The following is a 23,944-nucleotide window of genomic DNA, read 5'->3' as shown; positions in this document are numbered from 1 at the left end:
ACACACTAGTTACAGTGTAACTTCTTACCTTTACACTACAAGTCTGTGAATCACTTTTGTCTTTTTGCTGCTTTTTTTCCTCCCTCCTGCGTTCATAGGGTCGCACTCTTGCACAAGTCATTAAACTTTCAAAGTACCTGTAGACAGGATCCTTGTCCTCCTCCCGAATCTGAAGGAAAAGAGAAGAGACAAAATCCTCTTCTCTTTTTTCTGGATGCACATCAGATTCACAGAAACAGCTCTGCTTTCTAAAAACATTTCAGCCTAAATGCTTCAACAGTAGGGATCAAAAGAAAAGTCCAGCATTTAAAGCTAGATCTACATTCTCAGTACCATCACACAGCCACCACCAGCTTCCTGAAATTCAAACCCATTCAGATATTCTTCTAAGTGAAAAAGCAAATCCTAAGTGTCACGCATTGTTTAACATTATCTGGTATACATTAAATAGCTACTCTGGTACGTTTATTCTTCAGATATAACTACACTCCGCTCTATGGCTGTTTTTGCTCCACTGCTGTTGCTGCTTTTGTCTAATACTAAGTTGAGGGGAGACACAAAGCCAGCTTCTTAGAACACAGGCAGAGAAACCTCAAGAAAAAAAAACAACAAAAAAACCCAAAAAAACCCAAAAAAACCCCCTCCAGAACTACACTGAACACACTATGTCTGTATCCCAAAAATTTTTGCAAGTAATTACATTATGTAGCTAGTAACTTTTATAAATGTTACAGGACTAAACATAATTTTGACAAAAATAGCATGTTACTGTATTTTTAAATGAAGCTATTAGTGAATCATAATCACCTTTCACAATCTCCTATTGCTACAGTAAATTCTCAACAGAAGATGGACATAGTAAGGATTTGTATACAATCAATCCATCCTAGCATATCAACATACCTACAGACAGTCAGCCCAAGCCTTTCACCTCAAACTTCTTTAAAATTGCCTAGCACATAAGCTTTGGCAGTATTTGTCTTAATTTCCACTACAAAGAAATACATGCATCTCTTTTGCTTCTTACCACTGGATTGGGTCTAGGAGTGTACACTCTGCTTGGTTTTGTTCCACTGGAAGATCTGCTCTTACTAGGAAGCGAGACCTCTGGGTTGGGCAGCGCCATAGATTTAACTGGTTCAATAACAGATGGTGTTGGGACATAAATTGGCTCTGGGTCTACTTCACCTTCCACTTTCACCCACAATGGACAATTCCTAACAGGTTGTTCTGGCTCTGAGTCACAGATAGCTGAAAAAAAAAGAGAAAAAAAAAAAAAAACTACTTACAAATAAAACACCATCTAACACAACAATAACAGAACTTTTCGTATGAGTTTGATGTCGAGCCATGCAGCAATGACTAGTCCAAATGGCCAGAAAATACTACTGGTTGATTTTCTTGCCTCAAATTCTAGTCAAAAACAACTGGGATTTGTCTACAAGGAAGAAGAAATGAAAATAAAAATGTTTCTACACTAACCCTGATTTCTCACTTTTACTGTGATAGAAGATCTACAGAACAACTGAAAATTAGTGACCTCCACTGATGTTGTGTACTGAAAAATCACAAAACGCCAAAAAAAAAAAAAATTATCCCAGATCTGTATACTGCAGCTATACAGAAGAATTAATTTATTCCAGTAGAACACCAGAAAATACCTTGTTTTAGCTATTGCTAGAAGCATTGCTAGTAAGAAATTGAAAATGCAAATTCACGGGCAGTTTGTACCAATTTGGTTTTCTGAGCATACCTCAGACCAGATCTGAAATTACCATAAATAACTATACTTTCAAGGAAGTCTATGAACTCTACGGCTCTATACAGCAACTGAAAATGCGGATCTAGATACTGACTTGTTTACAGGGAAAGGTAACAGCACTGTAACAGGGAACATTACCAACAATGACGGCAGTAATTATCCCATATCCATAGTCTTTAAAGACATTTGGAGAGTTGAACAAGAGTTTAAACTACCAAGAACAAACTCCAACTACTTGATTCAATAAGTAACTACACAGTGCCCAAAACACTGAGCATGTACAAATTCAAGGGGAAAAAAAAAAAAAAAAGTCATTTTCTGCAAGTAAGATGGATTAGAAATGGCATCACTACTACATTCTAATTAAAAATGCCCACCAATTTTGGTGGTTTGCTGTAAATAATCTCCACCAATACTCACTGTATTCCACCCTTTTTCTTTTCTTCCTATCCTTCTGCTTTGTCTCCTCTTCTTCCCCATCACCCTCTTCTTCCACATCTTCATCCTCTTGCTGTTGTCCTTGTGCTCCAAACAGCACAAGATTTCCACGCACAGCCTTTTTCGTCATTTTCTTATGTTTTGCTCCTCCCTTCACCAGCAAGACCCTTCTCTTGAGGCAGGTACACCCAAACATGCAGTCTGGCCTGCGGCAGTGGGTAGGCTGACGTTTCTCCAATGCCAGACTGGCACATATGCAACCCAGTCGGCAGAAATCATTGTTGCAAGGAGGTGCTCGTCGTCTTATTATCTTGTGGATAGGTTTGTTTTTAAGAGATGCCTAAAAAAAGTTTCAGAGAAGCATAAACTTCAAATTTTAATAAGAGGAATGTTTTAGTAAAATTAAATCAAGCATGCGCAAAATTGCAATTCAAAGTTCATTTAGAAAACCCCTCAAGCTACATTGTTTACGTACAAAAACTCATCCTCTATACCACAAAACCTCCAACAAAACAGAGTTTAGACTTGATTTGACAGGAAACTGAAAACGGCAAAACCACCCAGGTAATGGATGGTTAGGATAAGCAGGATGTAAAAAAGGCAGAAGTTATTATGTGACAACCAGGTTACATGACCAGGATTTCTTGCAGTTAGCTCAACTGAAAACATAAAAATGAAAAGAGCAAGGAAATGTAGCTACTGAATAACAATTGTATTAACCGAAATTTGAATCGTGAGAATTTTAAACAATTCTAATGTCTATCAATATGCTATTATCACAATTATTTTTCATACTGCTAAGTCTGCACTCCTCAAGTTTCACTGCAAAGACAATACCACAAAGTAATCTCATGCTTTATCATGATCCTTAGCAGTTCCAGTCCTATTTTTTGTATCTCTATGCAACATCTGTAAGTGGGCAGATTAAAAAAGCAACAGTACAGAAAAAAAACTATTAGAGATGTACCTGAGCTGTAAGCAGAGTTGCCAAAGAGATGTCTGCTCGCTCTTCTGTAATATAGGTCCGTGGCTTCCCATCCCAGAGAGCACAGTCTTCCAGGTCCATTAACTTCACTTGAGATTTAGACAAACCTGGTGGACGAGGGGCTTGGTGATGCTGTGGTGCTTGACGCAAACTGATCTGTTTTGGAAACGTATTTTCATCCGCAGTTGGCAGCACAAAACCATCTGCTTGGTTACTCAAACTGCTAGCAGACTTAGCAGCCTTTTCACCTGACACTGATGAGATCTGTTTCTGCTTTGCAGGAAAAGGTGAAGGCAGAATAGGTCTGTAAGATGATTTTACTCTACTGTTTGTCTGCCTGCCTTGAGTCTTTGTTTTCCTGGAGGTAGATGATGGAGGAACAGGCTTCAACGTGTAAGACGTTGATGGAATTACAGTAGACTGCTTCTTTAAAACACTGTCAAGTGTTCGAACATAGCTAGTGCTCTTAGTGGGAAGCTGATACACCACAGGAGAAGTGGGAGTGTTAGAAGAGAATCCCATACTTGTTTCCATCAATTTCCCTTCATTTTCCAGGTACTCATCCAGCTTGTCACTACAGAACGCTGAGCGATTCTTCAATGAACCTTCTGAACTGCCACCTAAATAAATGAAGAATACTTTAACTCCTGGAGTTAAATAATAATGGAAACACAGCAGGATAGGTAAACAGATCTCTAAAAAATGCACTCTTCCACAAGAACTGTATATAATATAGGAACACCAAATATAATCCATTCTGAAACACAACCAGCAGCCTGCACTACTGTTTTTGTGGAGATCTCACATGTGTACTTGTGGTGGGTTGGCCTCGGCTGGACTCCAGGCACCCACTAAGCCACTCTATTGCTCAGCAGATGGAAAGTAAGCTGCAAAAAACCTCATGGGTCAATATAAAGAAAGTTTAATACACTAAAAACAAAGGCCATGTGTGGAAGCAAAGAGAAATAAAAGATTTATTCTCTGCCCCATGAGCAGGTGATGTACAGGCACCTCTCAGGAAGCAGGGCTTCAGAACAAGTAGTAATTATTCCAGAAGACAAACATCGTAAGCAACAAATGCCCTACCTCCTTCTCCATCCTCTTAAGCTTTTATTGCTGAGCAGACATACAGTATGGTATATCCCTTTGGTCAGTTTGGGTAAGCTGTTCTATGTCCCCTCCAAAGGTCATGTGCACCCACTGGCTACTGCTGAGGGGGGAATGTTGAGAGGCAGCCTTGGTGCCTTATATGCACTGCTCAGCAGTAGTCAAAACACTGGTGTGTTACCAACACCTTTCCAGCTGCAAGTGCACGGCACTGTGAGAGCTGCTGTGGAGTAAATGCATTCCAGCTCAGCCAGACCCCACACAGCATTTATTCACAAAACCACTACAGGCCTTCTGTGCTTCCACTCTTACTTTATTTGTCCTAAACACCTAGTATAGCACAACGCATCTGGAATATTCCAACACAACACTGTACAGAAATGCAGAAGGTACAATATAAATATTTAATCTAAAGCAAAATATTGACAAATTTCAACAATCCATTTGAGGTATGACAAAGTAATCAAATATTTGAGGCATACCTGCTCTAACTAGAGTTAAAAATGCATCAATGTAAATGAAAATTACTCAAGTTCATTAGGGTCTCTGAGGCAACAGAATTCTGGAATTAGCATACTTCCATATGAACTCAAAAACAAAACAAAAACTATCACAGCTTTGATCTTCAGTTGAGCCTTCTGTGTAGAATAGAACACATATTTTTATTTTACTCAAAGTTTCTCTCTCCCCTCATTAATCTCCATTCTGACTATGGTACCAGTATTAAAAAATTCTTCAATCCTAACAGTCTCAAAATAAAAAAATACATCTCTCATTAAGACACACACCAATACCAAATTGCAACGTCTATGGAAGGTCAAGAAAACGGCCACATGTTGGAAATATGTATATTGATCTCTCTCTTTTTACTTTGTTTTACCTTCATTTCTAGAAGCACCATGAAGCTTCCCTCGCCAGCCTTTGATTTTTGTGAAATCATTTGTTTTTCCTGTCCTGGAAACAAAAGGAAATCCAGTATCTGAAAAAGAAGAAAGCCAGCCTCAGTTTATGAACCAAGTTTATCAGTGTTTTAGTAAACTGCTTATTCTTTTCAGGGATAGGTGAACAGTAGCAAAATTAAAAGATTTGAAGCAACTTAATTTTTACTATTTTATTTTAATTAGTAGAATACGTAACAAGAAAGCCAAGCTTCCTGTAGAGTTCTGCTCTATGGCCAAGCATCTGCTATCCCCCACAAAAAGCATTTCCTTTATTTTCTGTTTTAATCTCCTTAGCAATGTGCAAAAGCAGTTGGCTCCAAAAGTCTAATGGGCCAACCAACTAATTAGTAGGCTAAAATGGAAGAGGCAGGTTTTGAGCTCATACAGCCTCACTCAGCAAGAAGAGGAATTTGATTCTCTCCTCTCTGTTGGACTAATGACTTTTATAATACCTGCGGAAACTTCTTTTAATGCTCACTGTCAAATTCAGATGAATATCTATTAGGGGCATAGCCAGTGAATAATCACAAAAGGCAAACAGTTACATCTCTGTCAAGTTATGCATCAACTGTGGGAGCTAAAATGGAATGTAAAAATACTAACAGGGATGTGTGTGGCCCTTTAACATATTCTCAGGATAGAAATAATTGCATTGGAACTAAGCTGACTGAGGTCTTCTGAATTCAATCTTCCTCTCCTGCAGTGTAAACAATCTGAAATTCAATGTCTGCCTCTACCAGCTCCTAAAAGCAGTAGATTAAGAAAGACATAAATAATCAGAATATTACAGAGGGAGAAACAGTTAAGCAGAAGACAGATAAGCATCTAAGATAAGCTATACTTCGTTCATCCAGTTCACTATTAGGAACTACCAACACTATTAAGTACCTACCAACAGTATGAGAACCATAGTCACAGAATGAGAAATACACTTGCTTGGATACCAAGCAAGCTCAAAAAAGAACAATCAGTCACAACTTTTGAACTAAATGATTATCATGAAGTTACAGGGTAGCCCCCATGTGGCATCTCAAGGTCTTCTGGAAAATTCTGATACTCATCTCTGTGAAAGACAACTTGTTGTTGTTGTTGTTTGGTATGTGAGCAACGTCAGGCAAATTCAACTTGCCTAAGCTTTTTTGAGCTGTCTGAGAGGTCAATATAAAGTACACAGATACTATTACTGGATCATAATCATCACAAAACAGGAACACTCAAAATAATCCAGCCACAATTACTCAGGACTCCTTGCCCAGTAACCACAAAATTATCTAAGGAAGTTCTCCTATTTTGTCACTTTAGTATCATTTTAATCTTTTTAGATATCAAGCTGAACAAAACAGCCATTCTCTCCTTCTCATTGATAATAAAAGGGTGACACTTGAGATTACAGCAAATTCATATTCTACCCACCTGGAGAATTGGGGTTGGTACCTGGATAGCTCCACAGAGAATAATTTGAGTATGAAAGAGGAAGTTGCACACCCAAGTATTTCAAGTCAATGCTCATTGTTGGGTCCACAGAATTCAACTTCAGTCCCACTACAAGAAACAAGTAACAGTAAATATCTCAATGCAGCAAGATATTAGGAAAAAGAGAATCAATATATTCACTAAAAGATAAAGCATTCAGTTACCATGGGTTTTTTCTGGCACACCCCCACCATTTTAAGATACTTGAAAAAAAGCATTAGTGCCATAGCAGTTACTTACACTGGATTTATAGCAGGTGTAAATTAAAGAGCATTTTACGCAATGGGAATTTGAGAAAAACACTGAATTGCTTTTCACAGTTTTTTTGATTGCTACTGAAGTTTTCACAGAAATTTATTAACCACTGTGCCAGTTTTGTAATAAATCTCATAATAAAACCTTCTGTCTGTATTTTTTAGTAAGTCGGCACCACTTACATCTTTGAAGGCAAGAGTTACTCTCTGAACCCAACTCAGCTGACTGACATTTCATATCCCTAAGTTATCAAGCTTGCCAGCAGTGATTACACATCCCCTTTTGTACTGAGCTAAACTTCTGCAAGAACAGATATCACACATACAACAGCTTCAACCAGCAGTAAGAGACAAGAAATCACATTTTAGTTCTGAAGTGTGTGTGTTCCTTCGACTGTTATAATACGAGTTTAGACAGCATTTTGAGGACTCATTTCATCCTGAAACAGGGGGAAAATGGTTATACAGAAATTAAACAACCTGTGTTAAAAGCATTGAATTCCATCTGTGGTGGCATCAACATGTTCCTTCATTAACAACCCCCAATACCCAAATTGAAAGATTTACTTAGTAACAAAAGCTGGTTTTGTCAATGGCAGAACAAATATAGATATAGAAGTGCTGAGAAAAGTAAAAGCTAGAAAAACTGATATTGCACCTTTTCAGACAATATTGTTACACTGAATTCAAAAAATCACTGTCAATCAAATTCAGCTCACAGCTGGGAGCTGAGAACTTCTGGTTTTGATTTTTAGCTATAGAAACTTACAAATGTTGCTCCTGTTGCCTGCAAGTTTGAAATTAATATATGAAATGCATGTACCTTGAAACTGAGAATGTATGACTTGAAAAGGCTCAAGAAACAAAGTCATATTTGCACATACGGTAGAAACCTTGTGCTGGCTGTACAGGTTTATGTTCACAAGTGAAAATACAGTAGTGAAAACAGTTTACTAGCAGCCTGAAAACAACTGACATGAACAAATCTCTGGCATGGTTATTTAAACAGATACTGTTATCACAGACAGTCTAGTGAGATGTAATTTTCATATCTACATAGAGAAAACAAGAAGCAAGTCAATTTGGAGAGAAAACAAGAAGCAAGTCAATTTGGTGTTTTGTATAAAAACACATCAACTGACAAACGTCAAGATGCCATCCATTTCTTTTTTTCTATTCAAATAAAATGAAAAGAGTACAGAGTTTATTTTTCTTTACATTCCTTTCTGTCACCTGCAAAAACAAGTGTATCTTTGTTTTGCACTCAAACAAAAATAAGAATATCGCACATGCACAAAATCTATTTTTTCAGTTTAGGATCATGAAGTAAAACACACTCAAGACAAAACTCAAGAGGAAAAGCCCAAGAAGTGCAATACAGAATGACTGTGGGCAGCCACAGGAGAAAAAATGGTAACAGGTCAATAAAGATGTCCCCATACTCAACAGGTGAACTATCACTTTCTAAAATTTCTATAATTTCCAGAGCATTGCTAAATTTCAGTTGCTGTAAGCAAACAGCAGCAATGCAGAACTGTAAGAACTTTCTCTTCTCCATCAGCTGCAGCTGATTAATCTGAAATATGAAACATGACAACAGTGCCTTCAATTTTCAATAACAGTCAGGGGTTCAAATTAGCTCAGATAAAAGCAGCATCCCATAGCACTGCAGTGCTCCAGCAGGAGCTTTCCTTTTAATACTTAAGTTGGAGTCCCTTCTTTCTAAGGAATCTTCCTGCAATTCTAGTGCCTCTAAAATCTAGACAGCTTCCATCACTCTGTTACTAACTTCACAGATCAAGAGCAATTGCAGGATTCAGGTACAGCTCCAACATTTCATCGGTGAATCTGAAAAAGAATCTTAAACTTCTCAACTATACTGTTGAGAATCAAAACCAGAGTTAACATCAAAAGTGCTATATCTGTTCCTTCCAGGATCTCAAGTCCATAAGGCAAGAGATCTGTAATTTTTTGGAACATGAAGGTAATCTGGAGAAAGTCTGCTTCCTTGTTAACAGGTAGCAGCTGAAATCTAACAACAAAAGTATTCATACTGTAATTCACTTCATAGACAAATAAGATTGCATCCATTGTCATAATGCTCTTGCTGCAAATAGTTTTCCTGTATCTTCTTTTCCCTGTAAAAATTAGAAGCTGTGGTTCATCTCTATCATTGCTGAATTGCAATTTCACTATTTAACAGGTGCAGCAGATTTCCATCCGACGCTGGAAATGATGGCCATTACCACTCAAGAAAATCAAAAATTTTCAGATGTCTTTTTCTTAGCCTAATGCTTTACATTTCTTGTCCATTTTGTAATATCTGTGAACTGCTAAAAACCCTTCAGAAGGCACCTCACACTTCATCTGGAAAAAAGTATGTGGGTTGTATATGCTCCCTGTTGCAGGATCATACCATGAGTTAAACAGCCCTCTCAAGGGCTGCAGTTTCCGATGTATCACATGGTTGCCAACACACTGTAATTTTATTATACTTTTTTGGGGTAAAGGTAACACCTAGGAGGTCCACAACAAAATCCTAAAATAGCTTAACATTGTAAGTTCTCATCATACACCACACATAAACCACTAAAGATAATCCAATGCTCTTCACCACAGAAGCCCTGTGAGGGCCCAGAACAGGTCATATTAGAGCCAAAGTCAGTATTTGGAGTTTCAGTCCCTATAGCACTACAGTTACGCGTTTGAAACATTCAGGACCAGAACTCAGGAGTATGAAGTACAATGTTTCCATGTGTATCAATAATTTCACCACCTTCTCTGATGCTACATTAATGTCATTGGTCTCAGGACTACTACTGTTGATGTCTGTCAACATCATCAGAAGAGAGAACATTAAGTTCCACTCTGTGGATCCTTCATTTTCCTCCATCTACCTTAGGATAACATTGTATATAAATAGAAAATCACAAACTACAAGTATATTGCTTAGCCTTTTTACATGGCTCCTGAACTGGATGAACAGGCACTCAAATAAGGACACAAATCACAGTAAATGTAGTCTTGGTTAAGTGTTGCTGGATCTCTAGCTCTTCTAATCACCAGAAAATGCATACTTTTATGAAGGAATAAAACCAACTCTCTCTGCCGTCATTACAAAACAGGCACTGTTGGAAGGCTCAGCCAGTTCTGCAGGAGGCACATAACATGCAGACTCCTGCTCTCCTGTTGGAGATTCAGGAGTCACTTTCTGCCACCTTCACATTTTCTAGTTTGCAACAAAAATGTGTGCAGACGAAAAGCCAGGTCCTAGCTGTATTAGGTACACAGAGTATTGGCACCAGCAGGAAATTATCAGCTGAGTATGACTAAGTGTAATGATCAACCAGGTGCATCAGGATGTACACGACCACTTACCTTCCTGAAGGCTAGGATGTATTACTTGTTTATGCCTCAAGGTCTTCAGCTCTTCCATCAGCTCCTTTTCCAGTACTTGTATTCTTGCTTGACAATCTACTCAAAAAATAAGAGAACATATAAAAAACATCTGCCATGGAAAAAAAGAAAAAGAAAGGAAAAAAAAAAAAGGGAAGAAAAATGTACCTGGATCACTTGTAGTCAACAGGGGAGCCTGAAGATTTTGTGACTCTTCTCCACCAGCTCTATCAACAGTGTTAATGTCAAGAGCTTCCTACATACATGAAGAGCCTTAAGTAAGTTAAGATACCTTAAACCACTTAGATGCAAAGTAGGCCACATAAAATATCACCAAATTATTCCAAACATGACACTGTTTCATAAACAAGCATGCGTGCTTTTATACAGAACTCTAGAACTCCCTACTTTTTCCTAAGCAGCAAGAAGTAGGACCATGTTATGAACAACACAGGGTCAAAACAAGAACAGATTTGGAAAGAGGCCACAAAACTCCAAACTCAGTTTAAAAGAAAATATAACTTCAGCTTGTAAGCATAAAGGCTTTAAAAGGTTTTTGAACTTTACTTCACAAAGAGGTTTTTACCTTTGATGCAAAGGACACAAAAAGAACACCATCGACATCCTCAAGGTCCGGTTTAACATCTGGAAGGATATTCCCAGGCCCCAGAGAAGTGTTCTTGCTTGCTATTACATTTTTCCCTATACCTTTAGGTGGTCGACCAGCCTTGGAAATTTTCAGTTTCCGGGGCCTTCCTCTTTTATTTGTAACTGACGACAGGGTGCTCTGATTGTTAGCAGAGCCTTTCAGGGACATAGGGTTCTTCGGCATGCCAGGCCTTTTTCTGCCACAGATTTCTTTATCTGGAAAATCACAACTTACTGAGCCCCTGAGATTAAAATTAGGTGATTTGGATAGAGCCCACTGGGCCTCTCCAATTGAACAGTATTTCTGTGACATTTTACTTGCAGGAGATTCTTTCTTCATAACTAACTCCTCAGGAACAGTGACTGTGCCTGAGCAAGAGTCTTTGTGATTTTCAAAACACATGGGCAAGGAATCCAGGACTGCACTCAAAGCGGATTTATCCTTCTTGCAAGAGGAAAGCATGGTCTGTGGCAGCTCAGATATCTTCACTGTGCTCTTTGTGACTGCACAAGGTTCCAAATAGACCACAGGCATCTTACCACTGTCCAGCTTTAACATTTTTGCTTTGGCAACACCTGAAGATTTGGCTAGCATACGCTTCCCAGGCCTGAATTCTCCATCAATTCCATCTGTTTCACGGCGTCTCATTAGGTGTTTTTGTACAACGGGATCATCATCGTCAGTGTTGGAAAATTCATCAGTTTCTTCATCTGTGTCTTCCTGTTTCACAGTTATTCCTTGTGTGCAAATATTTGACTCATAGTCATAGTCATCTACTGGCTCCTCTTTAATGACTACATTAAAGTGTCCATTTGGGTCCAATGGAGATGTCACACGGGAATTGCTTTCATAACTGCTAGCAATGGGACTGGGGTAGGAGAGAGGGGACAAAACCAAAATACAATGTAAGATCTTTATCAAATCTCCTTTACCAAAATTCCACAATCTTCCAAAATTCTGTTATACTGTAAAAAGCTTCTAAAATGCTAAATTCTAAAATGCTTCCAGACATAAGTCTGCTAAATAAGCTGTCATTTACAAGCTTCCATTTTTAGAAGCACCCAAGAAATCCCAAGAAATTGCCACCATTAAGAGCAATCCAACTTCTTATCTGAAGGCAGCAGCACAACTTCCTTCCCTACTAATATGAGGGTGCCATTCGCACTTTTTCCTCTTTTGCTCAGCATGAACTTATGCTACCCTGTCATATTTGAAATGCTCAGAAGTGACCTTACTTTGCTGTATCTCATTAGGACACTAAAGCCATTGTGCTTGCAAATAAGAAGCCAAGTGAGCACTTAAAGCACCAAAATTTTAGTTAATGCACCCTGAAGCCACATACAGACAATTCCTAAATTCAACTGTTGTTTGAACACTTACAGAATACTACTATCCTACTGAATCCTGCTGTATTTTCTGTTAGGTCTGAGTCCCAACCTAACCAGAATTCAAAATACCATGCATTAGATACTGAAGACTAACAGTACAGGCAGCTCATAATGGGTTTCTTTGAGGGCCAGACACATCAGTCAAAGAACTACAGTAACCAGTTATCAGAACCTGGCTCCTTGTCATAAGAGAAAACTGCTAAGGCATGAAGCCAGAAACCCATATCGGGAATATAACTCAGAAAAAAAGTCAGAACTTATTTCCTCAATCTATCACATAGTATTCCAATAATACCTTTATACTTCTTGTATTATACACCACATATAATTTAATTATATTAAATTATTATTGCCAACTTGGTGTTATTAAAATGTTAATAAAAGTAAAATTACTTGTTAATGGTGACAATTTCAAGTAAAATTTAACATAATTGTAGTACCAATAAATTATACAGAGAGTGAATATTGCTTTGCATATACTGGCTGTACACATGCATCTGTGTCTATTTTATCATTAATACTATCCATCCCTACCTCTTTAAAGAAGTGCTAAGCCCAGTTGAACCCACAGCTGGGACTGAGAAAGCGAAAAAAAGTGAGGAAGAAGCTGCTTCCTTCTTGTGTAGACTGAGACATACTTAAGGGAAAAGAGCTGGGACGCGCAAGAATCGCAACATGGAGCTGGGAGTATTCCCCTCATGATGAAACATTTCAGTATTAAAACAGAGAGCTGAGAATCATGATACAAAGTTATATATTTACATATGACATGCTAAAGAAAAAGAGAAGCTATCTAGAAAACTTGTTGCAACTCATAAGACACTAAGTAACCAGCATTAAGCTTAAAGCTAAAACATGAGGGAATGGCAGACAGCAGGAGACGGGAGTACCAGTCCTGTTTTGTCTACTGTTTTCTCTGGACAATGAGGTTTTTATTAGAAATTTTTAAACTTTCATTTAATTAATACTGTGAAATGTAAGATTAAAAAGCCTTTCTCAGTTAGTGAGTTTACTGTGAAAGAAATGCAAAGACAGACTACTTATCAGCTACTGAAAATCTGCCACAATACTAAGGTAAAAGGTTGTGCCAGTACAACTCATCCACAACTAAAGTGAATATTATTAAGACTCATCTGCGCTGCTACTTTAAAATTCTTGAAAATCAAGAGGCAAAAAAACCCAGCAAACTTGCAGGCCAGGAATAAATTTCTCATCTGAGTTTTACCGTTTCCAGTTGGAAGCCCAATAAAGCCTGGACTCCTCTAGACTTATCTCTTGCAAGGTGTACATTTAAGTTAAGGATTACCTTTCTAACCAGGATCTGGACAGTATCCAAACTAAAAAGCCCCACTGTAAAACTGAAACTTCTAGACACAAATACTGTTTTATTCTGCATAATGCAACCATAAGCCAGGTGGTGACAAGAGTGAGGTATGACCCATGCATGTGTATGCATGAGAAGATAAAGGATTTGCACAAAGCGCTGGTTTTAAATTCTGATGCAATAACCAACTCCTCAAAGAATAAAAATGTTGCTTTTTAGCACTGAAGCAATTTCATCTGGCCCTTAGTTTCTGAAGTTATGTGCAACATAAGTAGTCACAGAAATTTCCTCTAATTATAGGAAGACGAAACAAGGAAGTTTGTCCTCTCAAAATCCTCAATCCAAGATCAGGCAAAAATTGTGAAATATTTTCTTAACCAGCTCTTTCTTTACCTGATATAGACGAGTGCTTGTATTTAAACCAACTTCCTTACAGCCCAAGTAATGTATTTGGCACCCTTGCAATACAAAAATGAAAGCAGAGAGACTGCCGTTTTGGCTTTTTCCAGATTAAAAACCTTAACTAAGCTGCTCATTTTTTGAAAGCAACAAGACTTTTTTCTTGGTACATAATTTTAAAATACCCTCGGGAGCAGGAATCTGACTTCTTGTGGAATTAATCTAGCGATCTATGACAGAGGTTTGAAGGATAATCACTTGCCTTTCTCCCCCAAAAGAAAGTCAGGAAAGGAAAAAACTCAAACTGTCAAGACTAAACACAAGACAACTAAATTAGAGTAACGAGACTAATGGAGCATTAAAAATCATACAGATTTTTTATTTTTGAAGGAGGAAATTTGAAAGACCTCAGAAAGGAGGAAGAGTACATTAGCCTGTAAGACTTAAGAACTAGTAAAGTTTGTTTGTGGTACCCTCCATAGCTTAAACATCTGAGTATATCCAGGGATAAGCACTTCTACCAAAGTATCCACAACTCAAAAATTTATTTTCTTTACAATACCTCTAGTTAACTAAACATACTATCAGACCACAGAAGCAGAAGGAAAAAACCCACGTAGTACTTTGGATAAAGAAAACAGTCCTTTATTTCTGAAGTCCTCTAATAACTTAGGATTAAAGTTACTCTTTTACATGGTTCTATTATCAAAAACATCAGAAGAATTGAATATCGGTGGGGAGTATCACCCTCAACAGCACTAGGAACTCTACTTCTTTTGCAGAAGATTATCTGAGGTAGCTGTTCCCAACCTGCTTCTCACTCAAATCTAAGCTCAGCAGAAATCACTACCCTGCCTAAAAGCAAGATAGTGCCTATCAAGCACCCAACACTAAAAAAAAAAAAAAAAAAAAAAACAAAACAAAACAAAGAAAACCAAAAAACTTGCCAAGTCTTCATTAATATGTGAATATTAATGTGTTTGTCTTACTAAAGAAAGATGTCACACTCTCAGTGCTGTCCTCGAAAGGCTGACATGCTTCTAAACTCAACTGCATGGCATGAAAACATTGTTTTCTGAACAGATCAGAAGAAAGGAGAACTAATGTTCTGAAAAACTCCAGCACTTAGAAAGACAATCTTGCCATCTCTTGGATAAAATCAATTTTCTCTTACCAAGTAAAGAATTTGACTTTTTCACATAGATTACAAAATCAACAAAAAGCTGGCCAATGCTTGAAAGTAGTTCTAGCACAGTGGCAACATTTATTCAAGTGACAGGTGCTTCCAAGCCAGACAACAAAAAGACCCTTTGAAGTCTTTTCCTGTCTGGGCAGCTTTTAGGGCATTTCAGAGATCAGCTGCCTTGGAGGCAAAACCAGAGAAAGACTCTAACATGCTCTGGACAGAAAGAAATTAAACCTGCCAATTTGCATCAGCTATTTCTAAGGAAGGTCCCTGATACCTTAAAACATTTTTTTATTCCTTGGGAATAAACAGTTCTCAAAACAATTTGCTCCAATGACCCTCTCCCAGCAAAAGAAATATCACTATGAAAGCAAAATAAAGCTATCAATAATTATTTTCTGTGTTTTACTTCCAATATGTGACGTTACCTAAACTCTTCTCCATGCTCTTAGGAACTAAAAAAAGCCCATCCTTTCCATAATTGGTGTATTTTCAGCATTTAAGATGGGTTAGAACAGCGTTTTTTGGGAACAAAGGAAATATAGAAGACTTTCTTTCTAATAGACTGATACACGAAAACACTGCAAAAGAAAGGTTTGGGCACTCAAGATCTCAAAACAATTTTAGTACTCTTAAGAATTATTACAAATAAATGCAATAAAAAGTCCAAGTATGAATAACTTTGCAATTCAAAGTTTTTTCAGTTACGCAAAAGGCAATGAGATCCTTCTTGCAAGACAAACAACTGAGGAAACCTCAGTGCTCTCTGAAAACACACTGCTGTTGTACAGTAATACAGCCTTTGTATAACTACATCATAAACGTAACTTTTCTCCCATAAGAACTGATCTCTAATTTCACCATTAACATCATCCTGATATTCTGCAGTTAAATAATTCTCTTGTGTATTGGTCTACAATGGTTGGTTTGTTGCTACATCTTTGGCAGATTAAGCCTGGTATTAACAAATTGACATGAAGCAACATGGCAGAAAAGAAGCCACTATGTTTTTAAAAATAATTTCTTCTCATTCAAAGTAGCTCTACATGTACATTAACTATTCACTAAGTCTGCTCCATTGTATTGCTTGATTTTCAAAACTAAGTAAAAGTGCAGTAAAATGCACTGGTAAGTGCCTGGTTTTGCCAGGCTTGCTTTAGAAAAACCAAGTTGTTCTGAAGTACTTCCCTTACTTCACAACAAATACTGAGGCAACTGACTACCAACAGACAGGCTACCTCACACTTCTTTGTGGAATAAAAGAATTCACACTAAGCAGTTATTGACAAAACAGTGGCTTGCTGCCAACTGCAATTGCCTTGCAGCAATCCCTACACACATGCAATCTAAATACCCACACACCATTCACTCTCACTAATGAAAACTGAAGCTATAGATAGACAGCATGTCAATGTGGTGAGCAACCCTAAAAGCAAAGGCAGTGTTTTGATGACTGCAATGTGCTCTACACAAAACTCTGAAAAAAATTAATTTAGCCTTCTAAAATGCTAAGAGGGTTAAGAGAAATTCCTCAGTGCTCCTCAACAATGGGAGCTAAAGCAACACAGAAAATAATACTGAACTCTTGCATTCCCCAGACACCTGAGAAACTCAAGACTGATACATGACCGAACAAATAAAAGCTTTTAGTAATATTAACTGTTCTGCCATTTCAGGTCATGCAACCTTTGTCACCATCCCTGGATGAGTTTAAAAAAAGACTGGACGTGGCACTCGGTGCCATGGTCTAGCTGAGGTGTTAGGGTTGGGATGGACTCAATGATCTTGAACGTCTCTCCCAACCCAGTGATTCTGTGTGATTCTGATTCTTTAGCTGTAAACCTCCACACCAAGCATCCTGTTATTCATTTACAAAACATCTCACTTAACCAGCGGTTGTACTGAAAAACAGCGTTAACCCACCTTTCAGAAACTTCTTGTTTTAGCTTTGGCATAACACCTGAAGGCAGGTCACTGTCCAGGAGACCCAAGAAGTCTCCTTCTGCATTAAAGGACTCTTTATCCAGCCCAATGTCTGATGGGTTTTGACCAATGAATGAAGAATCTGAACTTCTGTGATGCACATCTAATGCATCAACTTCAGCAGGGTGACCACAAATATCAGAAGTGCTAAAAACGTCACCTCCTTCCAATTCTAAGTTGCTGTTCTGTTTCACATCACGCTGAGGTCGACTGTTCAGCCCATCATCTCTGAATCCTTTAGCAAAAGGATTGTAATCTATTTTCAGCTGGGTAATCTGGATGTTCTGGTAGGCTGTAACTGCAAAGAATTCTGTCTGTGGAAAGGTGAATGTGTGGACATCAGGGCCGTTAAGCTGAATCACTTCTGTGGCTTTGTTTGCAGGCACCAAGTGAAGCCGTGGCAGGTATCGGTGCATAGAATGCAGGATTATGTGACCCTCCTGGTCCAGGGTATTGTTGGTAAGTTTAAGTTTGTAGAAGGATACTGGCTGATGCATCCAGAACTGGCCAGTGGAAGGGGATTCTGGATGAATAAATACTCGCCCTAGAACATGTGGTTCTGCCCTCCCACTGGGCTCCCACCAACGGCCATTCCATTTGTATCGGTGATTGTCCACAGGGGATATGTCCATGACTAGGATGTACTTCTGACTGGAATTCAGCCCTGTAATCCAGTATCGACAGTATGGAAACATTCTCCTCCCCTGCTTGGTCAGGATCATCTCCGTGTTGCAGTGGTAGAATTCATTCCACATGCTGTTGTTTTCGAGGGTGACAGTGATGCCCCCTGAGACACAGTCAGCTGGGAGGCAGGTCTTGACTCTGGGTTTGACTGGAGTTGATACACTGCTGGCGAGAGCACAGGCATCACGGTTTGCTACTAGGATTCCCTGGTCAGCTTTTCCGTTTCCCTGCTGTTGTTTCAATATGACAAAGAAAGCAGGCGCTGCACCAGACACAGTCCCACCATCCCGGCTAGCCAGGACAATCTGCTGTTTCTCCATGATGAGCACTCTCACAAGCTCTCAAACCAAATGCAAATGCTACGGAGTTCTGATAATCTTCTGTGTGTGCTCACCATTCTGGAAGAAAAGGAAAACACAGTTAAAAATATTCCAATACAGTCTAAGAAAGTAATTAAGTCAAGTGAGACATCCTTTTTGCAATAGTTCTCCACATTATTAACTTAAAAGATAAGCAGTACTACAAAACAGAGCACAGAGTGTAATAGACCAATGTTGCATGTGTGTATACAATTTTGACCTTATAGACATTGGGGCTGTGACACCTTTCAATTGCTTTTTCATACAGCCTTTTCCCCAACAGAACTCCTTGCTTTGCTTGGTATTTATAAGCACTTTGCTCTGACATTCCCTCTCATCTGCACATCATTCACTTAACATTAGGCAAAACATGCAAAAGTTTTCAGGAGAGCAAATGGCACATTTCTGATACAAAAGCAGAAATCTTGCCCGAAAGAAAGAGTTCCCTGAGGTCTACAACTTGATGAAAATTTAAAGGAAGAAAGGAAAAAAAAAGTTATAAACATTTTCTCTGAAGTTCCTTATTGAAATCATCAAAGTTTGTGTGTTTGGAACTTCTTTGCTTACACTCCCCACCAACCTCAAGGACTTCTAATCATCTATCAAGGGCAGAGAGAAAAAATAGGGACAAAATACTTAAAATGGATAATCTCTGGAAAAAGACACAAACTTTGTGAAGCATTGGGCAGCCTTAGCTTCCTTTATCTTCTGAATTATGGAAATAATTTAAATCAAACAAGGAAACATTGGTACTATTATGATTAGCATAATCACTGTTTAGAATTGTGTATACGCCGATAAAAGTAATTGAAAAAGTTACTTTTTTCAGCATATACACAATTCCACCTTTGTGTGTCTACCTGCCAGGTTAAGAATTGCATCAACACTAACAAAAGATCACAAACTACTTCATTTTTCAAACAGCCTATATATTTCTCTAAGTGAAAACTTAAAATATGCACTTCTGGTAACTCACAAAAATCCTATTTCCATATCCAGATGTTTGTATTTTCATCCTTACTGTATATGGAACACAATACTGACAAAAAATGATTGAATCTCATATCAAACACCTACTTGGTGGGGGCCAGAGACCAGAGTTAATCACCACTGCTAGAAGCTAAGATGCAACCCAGCATCCTGAGGGAATTGGCTGATGTGTTCAAGCCACTTCCCTTAATATTCAAGAAGTCATGGCAGTCAGGTGAAGTCCCAGGGGACTAAAAAAAAGGGAAATGCTGCACCCATTTTTAAAAAATGGGTATATAGTAGTATTCTGGGAACTACTGACCTGTCAACCTCACCTCTGTGCCTGGGAAGATCACGGAACAGATCCCCCCAGAAGCGATGTTAAGGTGGCATGGAGGACAGAGGTCATTTGCCAGCATGGTTTCACCAAGGACAAGTCCTGCTTGACCAACCCAGTGGCTTTCTACAACCAAGAGACTGCACTGGTGGACAGTGGAAGAGTTACAGATGTTGTCTGTCTGGACTTCCATAAAGCCCTTGAAACAGTTCCCCACAAAATCCTTCTTTCTGAATTGGAGAGAAATGGATCTGAGGGGTGGACTGTTCAGTGGATGAAAAACTAATACAGTGGTCCCATGCAGAGGGCAGTGACCCACAGCTCTGAGTCCCAGGGACCATTTGTGACAAGTGGTGTCCCTCAGGAGGGACACTTACTGGCAGGGCAAGTGAAGCTAACATGCCTGAATCATGTCCAAAAGGACCTGGACAAGTCTGATGAGAGGTTTGATAAGTCCAAGTGCAAGGTTCTGCACCTGACATGGGGGAATCCCCAGTATCAATCACAGGCTGGGGGGATGAAGAAATTGAGTGGTTCTGCTGAGAAGGAATTGAGGCTGCTGGTGGGTGAGAGGCTGGACATGACGCAGCCATGGCACTTGCAGCCCAGAAAACCAATTCTATCCTGGGCTGCATCCAAAGCAGTGTGGCCAGCAGGACAAGGGGTGAGATTCTGCCCCTCTACGCTACTCTGGTGAGACTCCACCTGGAGCACTGCATCCAGCTCTGAGGTCTCCAGCACAGGAAGGACACAGACCTCTTGTAGCAAGTCTAGAGAAGGGCCACAAAGACGTTGAGAAGGACAGAACATCTCTCCTGTGGAGACAGGCTGACAGAGCCTGGAAGAGGCTCTGAGGAGATTCATTAATTGCAGCCTTTCAGTACTTAAAAGTGACCTACAACAAATCTGGAGAGTGACCTTTACAAAGGCAGTGATAGAAAAAGGGGAAATGGCTTCAAAATGAAAGACAGAAGTTTAGACTAAATATTAGGAAGAAATTATTTACAAGAGTAGCTAGGCACTGGAACAGGTTACCCAGAGACACTCTGTATGCCCCAACACCGGGAAGTGTTCAACACCAGGCTGGAGATGGGGATTTTAGCAACCTGGTCCAGCAAAAGGTATCCCTTGTCCATGGCAGGAAGGTTGCATCTATGTGATCCTTAAGGTTCCTTCCAACCAAAACCATTCTATGATTCTACGGGTTGGAAAACAATCACATCTCTTTCCAGAGAACTAATTCTTAATTCACAAGTTTTAAGTGAACTGGATATTTAATAAAGACATCTTCATTTTGTTCTGACTGGAGTACTGCAGGAGGAAAAACTCTGTGTTAACAAGCTGTCACATGCATGTGGCAAATGACCTCAAAACTCAAGACGCAATTTATACCCCATGATAAATGTTCTTGACATCTAGGGAATACAAGAGATCCATTTCCACCCTTTATGCTTCATACTTTAAAACTTAACATAAAAATTAAATTGGTGGAAATAAACCAAAACTGTTCTCTGTAGATTTTTTTAATACCTGTGAAGTTACAAGGTCTGGTTTTCAGTTTAATTTTGCAAAGGAAATTCTTCCCCACAAACATACCCACAACCACCTACCCACCAAGAACTCCTTAACAGAGTCTAGAACACAAAATGAATTTAAGTGCATTGCTCTGCTTTTTCAGTAGATTACACCTCAAGTCCCAAGAACACAAAAAGCTATCCCCAAGAAATAAGCACTTCCATGTTCACCTATAAGAACTGCAGAAATACAGATCTCAGATACACACAGTGGTGAAAAAGTCCGTGATTTTCCACCAACTTACTCCATACATATACATATAACACATTTATACGTATAGTAAACATACAGTCAGAAAGTGAATTCACATTAATGCTGTGCAATATGCACCAAAACTGTATGGGCTCATAAAGGAAATGTGCTATCAAAGTGGTTTCAGATCTGGTTTAAGATATGCAGAATGCCTGTAGCTTTAAATGTACTTGATTCCTTTACGTTTATTTGACTAAATTATCTTACTTGAGACATACCAGGAAAAAATACAAAACAAACAAACAAACAAAAAAACCCCTCAACAACCACTTATCCAGCAAAAGTTCTATGCATATCAAGACCTGGAGAGTAACAGTTTCTGTTCTCCAACAAAGTTCTTACATCGTACTGCTGTAGCTATTTCTACCACAAGCACCACCACGCACAGCACGCAGTCAAAGATGTGCGTGGTTAAAACATGATTATGTGCAATGAAAGTAATCAAAATCTACGTTATTTCAGCACTAGCAGTCTATTAACAGAATGCAACTTAATATATTCTATTACATTTGGTGACACAGGAGCCTGTTTTGTTATAGCACAGACTCTAATCCAGTATTTCACGGGAAACACGTGTATTTGGGGAAGCTGAAGTTCTGAACAGCGTCAGAGATTTCCCATCTCTACACGCAGACCTTGTATTTGAGAAGCAGCGTCCAGGCAGGGCGCAGCGGCCAAAAACACTCACAAGTCACACTGAGACCCGCCAAAAGCAGGACGGCAATCAGATGCGAAAGCGTCCTTTTCAAAGAAACAAACAAACCCAACTCCGCACGCAACCGGGACACAGCTCCGCGCACGGCGCTCCGGGGCGGGCGGGCACCAAGAGGCGCCGTGGGAAGGGGAGCGGCGGCGGCACGCGAGCCCCGGGGCTGCTCCGCCCGCCGCCGGGAGACCCATGGCGCGCGCCCAATGGCTGCGGCCGCCGCGCGCGCCGCGCCGCCGTTCAACACCGACCTACCGGCCGGGTACCAGGAGGGGCCGCCCCGGTCACACCGGCGAGAGACGAGGGCCCCGCCCCGGGCAGGTGGCGTCACGGCTGCGGGCCGAGCGCAGCACCTGTCGCTCTGAACGCCCTCCCCCCCCGCCCGCCCCCCGCCCCGGACAGACCCCAGACAGAAGCCTCCGCACGGGGAGGGGCAGCGGCCCGGGAGCAGCGGGAGCTGGAACCACCGCCCGCGCTAGCTGGCGGAGGGCGGCGGGACGAGCGCACGTGGGGCAACGGCGCGGCTCTTCGCCGGGACCCGGCGCGGCCCTGCCCGGCGGGGTGCGCGCTGCCGGCGCTCCCGAGGCGGCCCGCGCGCAGTGGCGCCTCGCGTGGCCGCCGGGGTGCGGCCAGCGGGTCCGGGCCCGGCCGCCTCGTGCCCGCGCCTGGTGTCAATTTTCGCAGTTCGGGCGGCGGGCGGAGGGCGCGCGGAGAGGCGCGCGGGGTTCGCGCGCGACGCGGCCGCCGTCCCCGGCGCGGTCCCGCTCCCCGGTTCGTTACCGTGCGCGAAGCGCGCGCGGCCTCCCGCTTCCTTTCTCACGCGGACCGTGTGTCCGCCAGCTGGGGACAACGTGCGTGCGCACCGTGCTGACGTCATGGCGCCGCAGCGCGCGCAGGCGCACAGCAGGCCGGCATCCCCCTCCCTCCCGCCTGCCCGTCACGTGCCCGCGCCGCGCGTAGGGCCCGGCGCCCGGCTCGGCGCGGCCCGCGCAGCGCCCCGCGCGCGGAGAAGCTTCTCGAAAGTGCGCGCGCGCGCGCTCATCGCTCACGCGCCGGCGGCCGTCGAAAGCCCCGGGGCTCCGGTCGCGCGGCTCCGCCTCCCTCCGCGCCCGCGCCAGGACTGCGCGCGAGGCCCGCGACGCACGGCGCCCCCCGGCGGGCCGAGCGGGGTGGCACCGCGCCGCCGTCCCCAAGCCCAGGGCAGCGGCCGCCTCCCCCGGGAAAGGAGCACCGCTCTCGGCAGGCAACGCGCACCGCGCCTCCACGCTTCGGAGCGCTGCCGCCGGCAGGAACCGGCCGCCTCCTCGGAAAAGCCTCAGCTGAGGAAGCAACGAAGTCAACCATATTCCTATCGTCTGAGCAAGTTTCACTACCCGACCAAAGCGCGGCTCAGACTCCGACCACAGCGGGTAAAGAAGGGCCCCGTGCCTCTGGCAGACACAGATCTGTCACTCCGCGCCCCCTGAGCCGGGCCCTCAGCGCAGCCCTGGCACGGCCTCGACAGAGAACGGCACCGAGCAGGTGCCGCCCCATGCCTAGCCTGGAAAGCATTCACAGACACCAAATGCATTAACTGCATGTTATAAACCTGGCACTTCTGACAATAAGCCCACTAAACCAGAATTCTGAACGTTAAGGGAATTCAAAATGCATCACGGCTGCAGGCAAAATCACCTCCACAAAGCCCCCCATCCCTTTTTCCATTAAGGCTATTTATTTTACAACGCTGCATCCGCTATGAAACGACAAAGGCTTACATATGGTGCCCGAAGGCAAA

At 41.3% G+C, this 23,944-nt stretch overlaps 1 protein-coding gene across 1 annotated transcript in view; it reads right to left on the bottom strand.

The window, feature by feature from the left end:
• The window catches only part of MGA (MAX dimerization protein MGA), a 52,584-nt gene extending 29,545 nt beyond the window's left edge, over positions 1-23,039 (bottom strand). The window contains exons 1-11 of the mRNA XM_066321237.1: positions 22,948-23,039; positions 17,226-18,367; positions 10,943-11,873; positions 10,525-10,612; positions 10,339-10,434; positions 6,647-6,775; positions 5,173-5,271; positions 3,168-3,805; positions 2,183-2,540; positions 1,028-1,251; positions 29-169 (exon numbers count right to left, since the gene is read on the bottom strand). Of these exons, the coding sequence (XP_066177334.1) occupies positions 29-169; positions 1,028-1,251; positions 2,183-2,540; positions 3,168-3,805; positions 5,173-5,271; positions 6,647-6,775; positions 10,339-10,434; positions 10,525-10,612; positions 10,943-11,873; positions 17,226-18,289 (3,768 nt within the window). The 5' untranslated portion in view covers positions 18,290-18,367; positions 22,948-23,039. The remainder of the gene's footprint in view (positions 1-28; positions 170-1,027; positions 1,252-2,182; positions 2,541-3,167; positions 3,806-5,172; positions 5,272-6,646; positions 6,776-10,338; positions 10,435-10,524; positions 10,613-10,942; positions 11,874-17,225; positions 18,368-22,947) is intronic.
• Positions 23,040-23,944: the final 905 nt, after the last annotated feature.

The sequence above is a fragment of the Sylvia atricapilla genome, chromosome 6 (assembly GCF_009819655.1).
Source record: "Sylvia atricapilla isolate bSylAtr1 chromosome 6, bSylAtr1.pri, whole genome shotgun sequence".
Lineage (NCBI taxonomy): Eukaryota > Metazoa > Chordata > Aves > Passeriformes > Sylviidae > Sylvia > Sylvia atricapilla.
Note: the sequence above shows the minus strand (reverse complement) of the source record. Positions and strands in the feature narration are given on the sequence as shown.